The sequence below is a fragment of the Phocoena phocoena genome, chromosome 9 (genome assembly GCF_963924675.1).
Source record: "Phocoena phocoena chromosome 9, mPhoPho1.1, whole genome shotgun sequence".
Lineage (NCBI taxonomy): Eukaryota > Metazoa > Chordata > Mammalia > Artiodactyla > Phocoenidae > Phocoena > Phocoena phocoena.
Window position 1 is genome coordinate 30,263,256 of NC_089227.1, and position 13,232 is coordinate 30,276,487.

Sequence of the window (13,232 nt, forward strand, 5' to 3'; positions counted from 1 at the left end):
TTGCTCCGTGCCATGTGGCATCTTCCCAGACCAGGGCTTGAACCAGTGTCCCCTGCATTGGCAGGAGGATTCTTAACCACTGTGCCACCAGTGAAGTCTCTATGATTTCTTTCCTTCTACTAACTTTGGGTTTTCTTTGTTCTTCTTTCTCTAATTGCTGTAGGTGTAACGTTAGATTATTTATTTGAGATTTTTCTTGTGTGTTGAGGTGAGTTTGAATTGCTCTAAACTTCCTTCTTAGAACTGCTTTTTCTGCATCCCATAGGTTTTTAGATCATTGTGTTTTCGTTGTCATTTGTTTCTAGGTATTTTTTAATTTCTTCTTTGATTTCTTCAATGATCTCTTGGCTGTTTAGCAGCGTGCTGTTTAGCCTCCATGTATTTGTGTTTTTTACAGTTTTTTTCCTGTAATTGATATCTAAACTCATAGCGTTGTGGTCAGAAAAGATGCTTGATATGATTTCAATTTTCTTAAATTTTCCAAGCCTTGATTTTTGGCCCAAGATGTGGTCTATTCTGGAGAACGTTCGGGTGCACTTGAGAAGAAGTGTATTTTTCTGCTTTCAAGTGTAATGTCCTAAAAATATCAATTAAGTCTGTCTGGTCTATTGTGTCATTTAAAGCTTGTGTTTCCTTATTGATTTTCTGGCTGGATGATCTATTGGTGTAAGTGGGGTGTTAAAGTCCCCCAGTATTATTGTGTTACTGTCAATTTCTCCTTTTATGGCTGTTAGCATTTGCCTTATGTATTTTGAGGTGCTCCTTTGTTGGGTGCCTAAATATTTATAATTGTTACATTTTCTTCTTGGATTGATCCCTTGATCATTATGTAGTGTCCTTCCTCATCTCTTGTAACAGTCTTTAATTTAAAGTCTATTTTATCTGATATGAGTATTGCTACTCCAGCTTTCTTGTGATTTCCGTTTGCATGGAATATCTTTTTCCATCCCCTCACTTTCAGTCTGTATGTGTCCCTAGGTCTGAAGTGGGTTTCTTGTAGACAGCATATATAAGGATTTTGGTTTTGTATCCGTTCAACCAGTCTCTGTCTTTTGGTTGGAGCATTTAATCCATTTACATTCAAGGTGATTTTCGATATGTATGTTCCTATTAACATTTTCATGACTGATTTGGGGTTGTTTTTGTGGGTCTTTTTCTTCTCTTGTGTTTCCCTCTTAGAGAAGTTCCTTTAGCATTTGTTGTAAAGCTGGTTTGGTGGTGCTGAATTCTCATAGCTTTCGTTTGTCTGTAAAGCTTTTGATTTCTCTGTCAATCTGAATGAGATCCTTGCTGGGCAGAGTAATCTTGGTTGTAGTTTCTTCCCTTTCATCACTTTAAATATGTCCTGCCACTCCCTTCTGGCTTGCAGAGTTTCTGCTGAAAGATCAGCTGTTAACCTTATGGGGATTCCCTTGTATGTTATTTGTTGCTTTTCCCTTGCTGCTTTTAATATTTTTTGTTTGTATTTAATTTTTGATAGTTTGATTAATATGTGTCTTGGCGTGTTTCTCTTTAGGTTTATCCTGTATGGGACTCTCTGTGCTTCCTGGACTTGATTGACTATCTCCTTTTCCATGTTAGGGAAGTTTTTGACTGTAATCTCTTCAAATATTTTCTCAGTCCCTTTCTTTTTCTCTTCTTCTTCTGGGACCCCTATAATTCAAATGTTGGTGCGTTTAATGTTCTCCCAGAGGTCTCTGAGAGTATCCTCAATTCTTTTCATTCTTTTTTCTTTATTCTACTCCCCACCAGTTATTTCCACCATTTTATCTTCCAGCTCACTTATCTGTTCTTTTGCCTCAGTTACTCTGCTATTGATTCCTTCTGGAGTATTTTACATTTCAGTTATTGTGTTGTTCATCACTGTTTGTTAGCTCTTTAGTTCTTCTAGATCTTTGTTAAGCGTTTCTTTTATTTTCTCCATTCTGTTTCTGAGATTTTGGATCATCTTTACTATCATTACTCTGAATTCTTTTTCAGGTAGCTTGCCTATTTTGTCTTCATTTATTTGATCTTGTACGTTTTTACCTTGCTTCTCCATCTGTAACATATTATTTTGTCATTTCAGTTGTTTTTTTTGATGGTTGGGTTGGGACTGTATTCCTGTCTTACTGGTTGTTTGGCCTGAGGCGTCCAGCACTGGAGTTTGCAGGCAGTTGGGTAGAGCCAGGTCTTGGTGCTGAGATGAGGACCTCTGGGAGGCCTCACTCCAATTAATATTCCCTGGGGTCTGAGGTTCTCCGTTAGTCCAGCAGTTTGGGCTTGGCACTCCCACCACAGGAGCTCGGGCCAACCCTCGGCCTGGGAACCAAGATTCCGCAAGCTGCATGGTGTGGCAAAAAAAAAAAGCAAGAAGTACAATAACAAAGAATAAAAAATAAAATAAAATTAGAAAGATAAAAAATATATTAGAAAAAATAAAAATATAATTGAAAAAACTTCAACAAAGTAAAACAAAACCACAACAGAAAAAAGAAAATAAACAAATAAATAAATAAATTTAAGAAAAGGGGGTGAACAAGCCAAAAGGAGCAGAGCAGTAACAAAGTGTAAAGAATACAATAAAATTAGAAAAATAAAAGATTTATTAGAAAAAATAAAAGTATAAATGAATCAACAACAGGGTAAAATAGAACCCCAACCTAAAAGAAGAAAAAAGAAAGCCTTGACTAAGTGGGGCAGAGTTCAGGCATGGTTTGGAACATAGGCAGGGGTGGGGTTTAGGGTGGGGTGGAGCCTAGGTGGGGGGTGACATTTCAGCGTGGGGCCTGACGTTTCAGTGTGGGGCAGGGTCTAGGCTCAAGACCCACGCCAGCTGGAAAAGGCTTTGTGGGCGGGGCCTAGGCTGGCGACGTTCAAGTGTAGGGGAGGGCCTCTGCTTAGGCCCCGCCCAGAAGGGGAGAAATAGCACGTCCAACGAAGGGCCTCTGGCGTGTGGGGTTCCAGAGTTTGGAGGTAAGGTCCTGGGTGAGGGCGTGTGGGTGGGGTTTAGGCCCAGCACATTGGAGGGGGTCTCTGAGGTGTCTCCAAGTGTAGAGGTAAGGCCCTGGGTGGGGGTGTAGGGGCAGGGCTTGGGTTCTGCGGGCAGGAGGGAGGCTCCGAGGGCAGAGAAATAGGCCCGGGAGCCCAAGAGGCTCCCCGGTGCCTAAGTGGACAGGGAAAGCCTAGCCCCGTTCCCTTCCATTCCTTCACGCCCCTCCCCCACTGTCTCCCCCAGGGTCTCTCCCATCTCATGGGTGGGTCCCACTGGGTGTAGGAACTCCTTCCCTCCCCCAGCCACCCATCAGGGCCGCCAGTCCAGGGCCGCCAGTCCTTTCCCACCTCCACTTCTCCTCCTCCGTCCCTTCCACCCAGGCCCCATGTCCTACCCGGTCGCTAGGGGTTCCTCCCATCCCCTTAGGTGTCTATGGTCCCCCACCAGTGCCAGGTAGGTGCCCTAGTTGTGCAGGAGATGCGAATTCCGCGTCCTCCTAGCCTGACATCTTGACTCTGCTCCCCTCTCTTTATATACTTCTGAAATGTTATGATTAGACCAAAGCTGTAAGGGAGATAGAGTGAGTAATATATGTATATATGTAATATATGTATATGTACACACAAACATACACACACACCCAAGATACATTTATTGAGTGCCTAAAGAAACTTTCCTAGGGATACATACATGTCAAGACTATAGGAACTCTGTGAACTTCTAAAAAGGAATGCAATCCCTGTATCCAAGATAATCACCATCTAGTAAGAGAAGTCACTGTGATTTCAGAGCTAGGAGTGTGAAGATATTTTAGGTGATGAAGGAGAAGGAGGAATAGAGTATTATGGTACAAAAATTTCTAACTTAAGTAAGTAGATACCTTGGGAAAAGGGATAAGTCTGTTACATTAGATCTAGAAAAGAAATACACCAAGAAGATGTTTTTAACAGGCATAAAATTGTACTGTTTTGGGATATGTTTGGATTATAGGACATTTTGTGAAGATGCCGGATAGTTCAAAACAATACTAGTAAAAATATCAATACCATTCATTGCATGTTTATTATATAGCAAGCATTGTTTTAAGTCATTTACTTCTATTAACTCATTAATCTCCTCAGAAGCCAGTGAGGTAAGCACCACTGTCCTTATTTTTAAATGAGAAAACTGAAACACAGAGAGGTTAAATACCTTGGCCATAGTCACACAGCTAGTTTGTGCAGAGTGGGCCTCAAGTCTGAAATTAAAGAGCAAGATGACAGTTGGAGAGAGGAGTTTGGTCATCAGAATGCAGTTAGGAAGGCTATTTTTAGCGATTTAGGAAATAATTTAAATTAAAATATGAAGAAAAATGTAAATACAGATTTTTCTCTTTTCGTACCTAAGAGACTGTAGTAATTATTACAGTGCTTTTAAAAAGATATGATAATGAAGCCTTCTCATCTGGTGCCCTCAGAATGAGTTTAATGACCTATATTCTGTGTCCCCAGCTGCTTGGCCACTTTTGTCTGATTTTTTTGTGCAATTTCCTCTTTCTTTGATGCACTAATCCAAACATATATGTATAGCTTCCTCTTCTTTGTATACTAAAGGATTCCTACCATCTTGTTATATAAACAAGAAAAGAAATACCAATTCAACCTAGTCATAACCCAGTTAGCATTACAGACCATGGAGTTTTTCTTTTTAGAAAGATTTAAACTATCCTAATAGTCATAAAGAGCCAATATTTTAAAAATTGAATTACTTCCACCCAAATGTACCTGTAATTAGACACAATTTTTAAAAATTCTGTTTGATGCCTCATTTAAGAAACCATAAGAGTCTGTCCCTCCCCAGATTACTGCTTTTAACTTATTTGGAAAGTAAGTATTTATTGTAGAATAGTTGGAAAGTACAGAAAAGTAGAAAGTAGAAGAAAGCTTAAGTCACTCATCTTACATTTAAGGAGCAACTGCTAGAAGCATTAACATTTTGATGGATAGCTTTCAGCCTTTTCTGTACATAGGAATATTTTTTAATTAAAATGGAAGCATAATATACATGTAACTCTTTTCCTTAATACTGTATAATGAACAGTGTTGCACGTCTTTAACTGTCCTTCTATAGCATCATTTCCTAAAATAAATAGAGTTCATTGTTAGTATAGTATGTTAACCCAATTATTGTTGTACTTTTGGAGTGCATTTAGTTTCGTCATATATAGTATTGCAGTTAATATCCTTGTCACTACATCTTTTTATGCAGAACCATCATTATTTCTTTAAGTTAAAATTCTGGAAGTAGGGGCTTCCCTGGTGGCACAGTGGTTAAGAATCTGCCTGCCAATGCAGGGGACATGGGTTTGGGCCCTGGTCCGGGAAGATCCCACATGCCGCAGAATAAGTAAGCCCGTGCACCACAGCTACTGAGCCTGTGCTCTAGAGCCTGCGAGCCACAGCAGCTGAGCCCGCATGCCACAACTACTGAAGCCCGCGCACCTAGAGCCCATGCTCCGCAACAATAGAAGCCACCACAATGAGAAGCCCTCACACCTCAACGAAGAGTAGCCCCCGCTTGCTGCAACTAGAGAAAGCCCACGTGTAGCAACGACGACCCAGCACAGCCAAAAATAAATTTAAAAAAAAAATCCTGGAAGTAGAATTTCTAGTATATATGTCATTGAAACTTTTGAAACATGCTGTCAAGAGAGCATGTCCAGAGAGCCCATACTAATGTAGATCCTATCAGCAATATGTGACAGTGCCTGCCTCCACAGTTTCCAACTTAAAGGTGTGGCTAACTCTGTAAGTAAAAAATGATATCCTGTTGTTGTTTCGGTTTGCATTTATTTGATTGCTGGTGAAGTTGAACTTTAAAAAATATTTATTAGCTATTAGTCTTTTGAAATAGAGTTTTATCCTTCTGAAGCTCAATATATGAAATATGTTAATAGAAAACATCCTAAAATATATTTCATATGTAAAATTGGTTTAATTAAGTTTTAGGTCATGTACCAGTGAGAAAAGTTTTTTCTGAGTTACTGCTTGGCGTAACTTTAAACATTTTATCCTTGAATGGATTTTAGGCCAAAAAAGTCTAGTAGTAGCCAATGATTATTGGTCTTCTATGATGCCTTCAATTTTTCACTTTAAAGTATAACATTCTAATAGCTAAGTCTTTATACTTAGAATGATTATTTCCTAAAGAGGTAAATTTCTGCAAACAAAATTGCTGAGTTAGAGAGACTGTAAACGATCCAGCATGCTGTTCAATTGCCCTTCCTAAGCGTAGCATTCCACGTACTGTTGGCTGTCCATATCTGCAGGTTTCATCTCCATGAATCAGCCAGCTGTGGATCAGATGTATACGGGACTTGAGCACCCATGGACTTTGATATCTGGGGTGGCTCCTGGAACCAGTCCTTCATGAGTACTGAGGGACCACTGTACTCTACCTTTTCCCCCTCTTAGTAGGGAGAAGCTAATCATTTGCTACCAAAGGCCAGTCTTTTCGCCTGTGTACTGCATCCCATCCTGTCTTTTCTGTTTAAGGTCTTAGCTCCAGAGGTTGTCTCCTTCCATTAATTTTTCCTTTTCTAGATCTTCCCACACACCACAGCATATAAGCATGTTGTTATTTTCCCCATCTTAAAAAATGAAACAGAGAAACTTTCCTAACCCCACGTTCACTTCTAGCTATTTCTTAGTAACCCTTCCTTTATTACAAAACCATGCCTCCCTTATTTTTTTTGCCTCCATTCTCTCTTGAACTATTCAAATGAGCTTTAATACCTACCACTGAAACTGCTCTTTTCAGAGTCACCAGTAATTGTCTTGTTGCGAAATCCAGGGGTTAGTTTTCTCACCTTACTTGACCTTGGAGCAGTGTTTGATACACATGACTGCTCTTGTCAGCACTCTTCTGCTTTTCCTCCTTTTTACTCCCCTTCACTGCTTTCTCCTCATTTCCCCAACCTCCATATGTTGGACTGTTTCAGAGATCAGTCCTGAATCATCTTCTCTGTACTAAGTAGTTTCGTCTAGTTTCATGGCTTTAAATGCTATCTATATGCTGCTCTTTCCCAAATATATACTTCCACCTGGAACACTACTCTAAACTCTGAACTCATACATCCAGCTGCCAAGTTGACACCTCCACTTGGATGTGTAATAAGCACCTCAGATATAACACGTACAATAATGAACTCCTAATCCCACCACCCCACACCCCCTCACACAAAACAACTTTCCTTCCTTTAGTCTTTGCCATTCCAAGAATGGTAGTTCTAGCATTCCGGTCGTTTATGCTCAAAAACTTTGGAGTCATCGTTGAATTCTCTCTTCCATAACCCACATACGATCCATCAGCAAATATTTTTGCACCACCGTCACCTCCTAAATTTAAACCTGGAGATTTGCAAGAGTCTTCGTGCTCCACCTCTTGACTCCTGTAGTTTATTTCTCCAGAAAGCAGCCAGAGTGATCCTTTTGAACTATAAGTCAAATCGCTTCATTCCTCTGCTCACAACTTTCCAGTAGTTTCTTTCCTGGTGACCCGAAGTGAAAAACAAATTCCTTAGTTGATCTGGCCTCCAGTACCTCTCTGACCCCATGTCTTACTACCTGCCCTGTTACTCACTGTGCTTCAGTAACACTGGCCATCTTGTTATCCCTTGAGCACACCGGGCACACCTGTGCATCTTTCTGTCCTCTCTACCAGCAGCACAGTCTCTCTCAGATATTTGCATGGCTAGTTCGCTCACCTTCTCTAAAACTCAGCTTAATACCACCTTAGTAATGAAGCCTCCACTGAATGTTCTGCCTAAAATAGTGACACCAGTTCCCCTTACTGGTGTGACCTCAAGCATCTGCTTATCATCTCGTATTCTCATTTTCTTCATTTGCTGAATGAACCTGTTAAATAGTACAGCAATATCTCGTGGGGATATCATGAGGATTAATGAGGTGATGTATGTGAAGTGTTTATATAGTTCCTTGGACCACCGTAGTTAGTATTTATTTTCTTCCTTGTCCTTATAAGGCACTTCCTTGTTATCAGTTCTCCCTTTCTACTCTTGGATTTTTTAATTTATTTTTTGTTTTTAAATTTTTCTGTGTATTCATTGCTTTTTTCTTTGTTTCCATAAATATATTTATTTATTTTTACTTTCGGCTGTGTTGGGCCTCTGTTCCTGCACACAGGCGTTCTCTAGTTGTGGTGAGCGGGGGCTACTCTTTGTTGCGGTGCGCAGCCTTCTCATTGCGGTGGTTTCTCTTGTTGCGGAGCACGGGCTCTAGGTGCGTGGGCTTCAGTCGTTGTGGCATACGGGCTCAGTGATTGTGGCTCGTGGGCTCTAGAGCACAGGCTCAGTAGTTGTGGTGCCTGGGCTTAGTTGCTCTGCAGCGTGTGGGATCTTCCCAGAACAGGGATGGAATCCATGTCCCCTGCACTGGCAGGCAGATTTCTAACCACTGTGCCACCAGGGAAGTCCCTCTTGGATGTTTTTAAAACTTACTGATTTATTTATGATCTTTCCAGTTTCTGTTATTGGTTCAGTTTTGGTAAATTATATTTTGTTAAAATTTTCAGAATTTTATATTGTGATGTTCAGAGAATTTCTTTTAATATCTTTTAAATCTTTTTTCATCTCTAGTTATATTATCTTTTGCTTTTTGTTATCGTAATTTTTATTTTTTTGCCTTTTAAATCATCCTTGCCAAAGCTTTATCAATTTTGTTAGTCATTGTTTGTTTTTCTTTGTTGATCCTCTGTTGTACCTTTGCCATCTAGCTCATTAATTTCTGTTTTTATCTATATTATTTTGTTTCTTCCACCTTCTTTGGGTTTTCTTACTCTTTTGTAAAATCAGCTTTATTGAGGTATCATTAACAAGTAAAATTCAAACATATTTAAAGTGTACATTGTGGTGATTTGATACCGTATTTTGATAATGTATACCTTGTGGAAGGATTTCCCCCGTGTTGTTAATTAACATATCCATCACCTCACATATTTATCTTTTTGTGTGTGTGTGTGAACATTTAAGTTATACTCTCTTAACAAATTTCAGTTATATAATACAGTGTTATCAACTATAATCACCATGTTTTACAGTCGATACTCAGACTTTATTAATCTTACCGCTGAAAGTTTGTACCCTTTTACCAACCTCTCCCTATTCCTCCTCCTCGCCCCTGGGAACCATGTTCTAGTCTCTATTTCTATGAGTTTGACTTTTTTTGTTTTTTTTTAAGATTCCACATATAAGTGATACCTCCAGTATTTGTCTTTCTGTGTCTAGCTTATCTCACTTAGCATAATGCTCTCAGGATCCATCCATGTTGTTGCAAATGGCAAGATTTCTTAACTTCTCATGGCTGAACGGTATTCCACTGTGTATATGTATACACCACATCTGCTTTATCCATTCATTTATTGATGGACACTTAGCTCGTGTCCATATCTTGATTACTTGTGCTGCAGTAAACATGGGAGTACAGGTATCTCTTCAAGATTCTGTTTTCATTTCCTTTTGATACATTCCTGGAAGTGGAATTGCTGGATCATACGGTAGTTCTATTTTCAATATTTTGAGGAAACTCCATTCTGTTTTCCATAATGACTGTATCAGTTGACACTCCCACAGCTGTGCACAGGGGTTCCCTTTTCTCCACATCCTCATCAACACTTATCTTTTTTGTTTGTTTGTTTTTTTGCGGTATGCGGGCCTCTCACTGCTGTGGCCTCTCCCGTTGCAGAGCACAAGCTCTGGACGCGCAGGCTCAGCGGCCATGGCTCACGGGCCCAGCCGCTCTGCGGCATGTGGGATCTTCCCGGACCGGGGCATGAACCCGTGTCCCCTGCATCGGCAGGCGGACTCCCAACCACTGCGCCACCAGGGAAGCCCAACACTTATCTTTTTGATGATAGTCATTTTTTTTTTTTAAGATGATAGCCATTATGACAGATGTGAGGTGAAATCTTGTGAATTTGATTTGCGTTTCCCTGATGGTGAGTGATGTTGAGCACCTTTTTATGTACCTGTTGGCCATTCGTATGTCTGTTTTTGAAAAATGTCTATTCTATTCCTCTGATTATTTTTCAATCACGTTTGTTTTTTGGCTGTTGAGTTGTTTGAGTTCTCTATATATCTTGGATATTAACTCCTTATCAGATATATGATTTGCAGATATTTCCTCCCATTCAGTATGTTGCCTTTTCATTTTGTTGCTGGTTTCCTTTGCTGTGCAGAAGGCTTTTAGTTTGATGTAGCCCCACTTCTTTATCTTGCTTTTGCTTTTTTTTACTTTTTTTTTTTTTGGTGTCAAATCCAAAAATCATTGTCAAGATTGATGTCAAGGGCTTACCCCCTATGTTTTCTCCTAGGATTTTTACAGTTTCAGGTCTTATATTCAAGTCTTTAATCTATTTAGAATGATTTTTGTATATGGTATAAGATAGGGTTCCAGTTTCATTCTTTTGATCTACATGGGACAGTAAAAAGAGCACAGCTAGACAGGTCTTCTCAGCACATGTGGAGTTTCTGGTTCTCTTCTTTAGAAGTATTTTCTCTCTCCTCAGGACATTCTCACAGTTTCTGTGTTAGTGCCCTTAGTTCTGTAAACCTCACTTGAACTTCTGTAGCATCTCTAGGCTTGATGATAATATCATTATTATTGTATAGTCAGTGATGAATATTTTGGAGCTTGCTCACCAGTAGCTTGCAAATACAGAAGTGTTTCTAAAAAATCAAAGTGGAACATATTATGAGTTTTGTTTCTTTAAAAATTTTTAATCTTCTCAGTTCTGACAGCATCAGCAGTGATGAGGAAGAGCTGAGGACTTTGGGAAGCAGTGGTAGTGAAAGCAGCACTCCAGAGAACATCGGGCCTCCTTTCATCATGGATGAGAATAGTTGGTTCAACAAGTGTAAGAGAGTTAAACAAAAGTATCAACTAACGCTGGAACAGAAGGTATTTATCAGTTGTCAAAAGTAATTTAATTTGGTTCTAGTACTACCTTTAGACTGTCACTACCAAAAGATCTTTTAGCTGTATAGAAGTATTTACCTATTGCTACTTCCTTTCTGTTCTTGGATTGCCCTCCTTTTAATTAAAAATCAGGGCCTGGGCTTCCCTGGTGGCACAGTGTTTGAGACTCCGCCTACCGATGCAGGGGACACGGGTTCGTGCCCCGGTCCGGGAAGATCCCACATGCTGCAGAGCGGCTGGGCCCATGAGCCATGGCCGCTGAGCCTGCGCGTCCAGAGCCTGTGCTCCGTAACAGGAGAGGCCACAACTGTGAGAGGCCTGCGTACCGCAAAAAACAAACAAACAAACAAATCAGGGCCAGTTTTAGGAGAGGCTTTTGTTTCTTAAATAATTTTATGTCTTAATATATATAATAAGCCATTTATTCTTCTGTATGCAGTTTCATTTGTCTGAGGTATTAGTTTCTATGATTAATTTTATAAAGGATTATTTGGTTTATGAAAATGCAGTGATTGCCTAAGAAATTCCATATATGTGTCTCACTCTTTTTTTAAAAATCAGGTATTTTAGCAGCTCTTGTGTGTTAAGCGCTGTAGTAGGCAAAGTGGGGTACATAACAGAATGGAATATAAACTCTATCATCTTGAGTTGTAACCTCTTCTTTTTCACTGTATGATTTATTTTCCTTCCTACCCTTCCTTTCAAATTATCATTATTCATAGATGAGCTGTGTAGGGAGAGCCCAATGGAATTATCCATAGAATTATCAGAACAATAAAAAATACACTGAGGAAAATGGTTACAAAGGAAATTTACAAATATGAAGAGATTTCCTGTAGACAAACAGCTGCTAGTTAGAAATATAAAGAAAACTTTAATGCCTTGTTAAAGGAGAATTCTGGTACCAGCTACCAGCCGGAAGTCACGCTATGATAACTGAAAGCCTTTACATTGCAAAAATCTGAAAATGCCAAGTAGGATAAAATTTGAAAGAGTTTCATACAGAGCTGCTCTCTCAAAGAATAGGAGCTCACTAAGGACTGTAAACAAAGAAGGGCCTAAAAAATAGGAGCTCGCTAAGGACTGTAAACAAAGAAGGGCCTGGAATAAGTCATGAGTTAAAGTCACCGCAGGCTTCTGGGGTGGGGGTGAAGGGCCATTCCCTTAACCTAGGTACCTGTGTTTTAATACCAGCCGGGGAGCAGCAAACCTAGGCCCGCTATCATTCGAGTTGGAAACTGAACCTACGAGGCAGGATGCGCTGCAAAATGGCAGAGTAAGCACAGAAATTGGCAAATAAACCTTGACTACATGAAACAGCAACAGCAATATTAGTGACCATTATGGGGTGGCAGTGTTGTTCTGGGGTATGATTAACAACTTGCTTTGCAGAAGAATTAGATAAGCCCTGATTTGTAGCATTTGCTGATTTCTCTGGGATGAATACTCCCATCATGGCCAACTTAAAACTACCAATTTGATGTCACTGAATGTAGAATCAGGAAGAGAGGCACGGTAGCACACCGTTATATAGTTTTTCTACCAGGCAGACACGGTAAATATAAATGACTTGAAGAGCACAGATTGTAGTAGTAAAATATAGTAAAACACTTGGGAAACGATAGATTTTGTAGTTATTCTGTTTTTTGATATAATTTACTTAATGGTAAGTTTATAAAATTTAATTTTTTATAATAGCAGTGTTTTAACAGCTGAATTACAAAATATCTGAAGCTTAACAATTAGTTCAGGCTCCAGCCTACCCTGGGAAGTAAAATGGAAGTAAAACATTATCTAATAGTGTCAGAAAGAGAGAGAGAGGGTGATTGAAGCTAAAGCCTTTTGAGGTCTTTGTATTACAGCAAAGGAGTGTAGACACATTTTTTAATGTGTATTCCTGTTTCCAAAGTTGCAGTTAAAAGAAATAGAATATTTAGCTTTTAAACTAATAATAAGAAAGAAAAGAAATAAGGAAAATTGATTAACAGAATAGCAAAGAGCAAATGAGAAAAAATAAGGATGGTATAAAGAAAACACAAAATAAAGTGGTAGAAATAAATCTCAATATAACCAAAAGAGTCAACATCACCATAAAAGTAAATGGTGTAAACTTGCCAATTAAGACAAACTCTTGGGAATTCCCTGGCAGTCCAGTGGTTAGGACTCTGTGCTCTCACTGCTGAGGGCCCGGGTTCAACCCCTGGTTAGGGAGCTAAGATCCACAAGCCTCATGGTGAGGCCAAAAAATAATAATAATAATTTTAAAATTAAGAGAAAAAAAGACA

General features: G+C 39.4%; 1 protein-coding gene across 7 annotated transcripts in view; it reads left to right on the forward strand.

The window, feature by feature from the left end:
* RUNDC3B (RUN domain containing 3B) overlaps positions 1-13,232 on the forward strand; it is a 154,642-nt gene that overhangs the window by 91,052 nt on the left and 50,358 nt on the right. For all 7 annotated transcript variants that reach the window (XM_065884466.1, XM_065884469.1, XM_065884463.1 and 4 more), the window contains one exon: positions 10,761-10,929. In XM_065884466.1, coding sequence (XP_065740538.1) covers positions 10,761-10,929 — 169 coding nt within the window. The remainder of the gene's footprint in view (positions 1-10,760; positions 10,930-13,232) is intronic.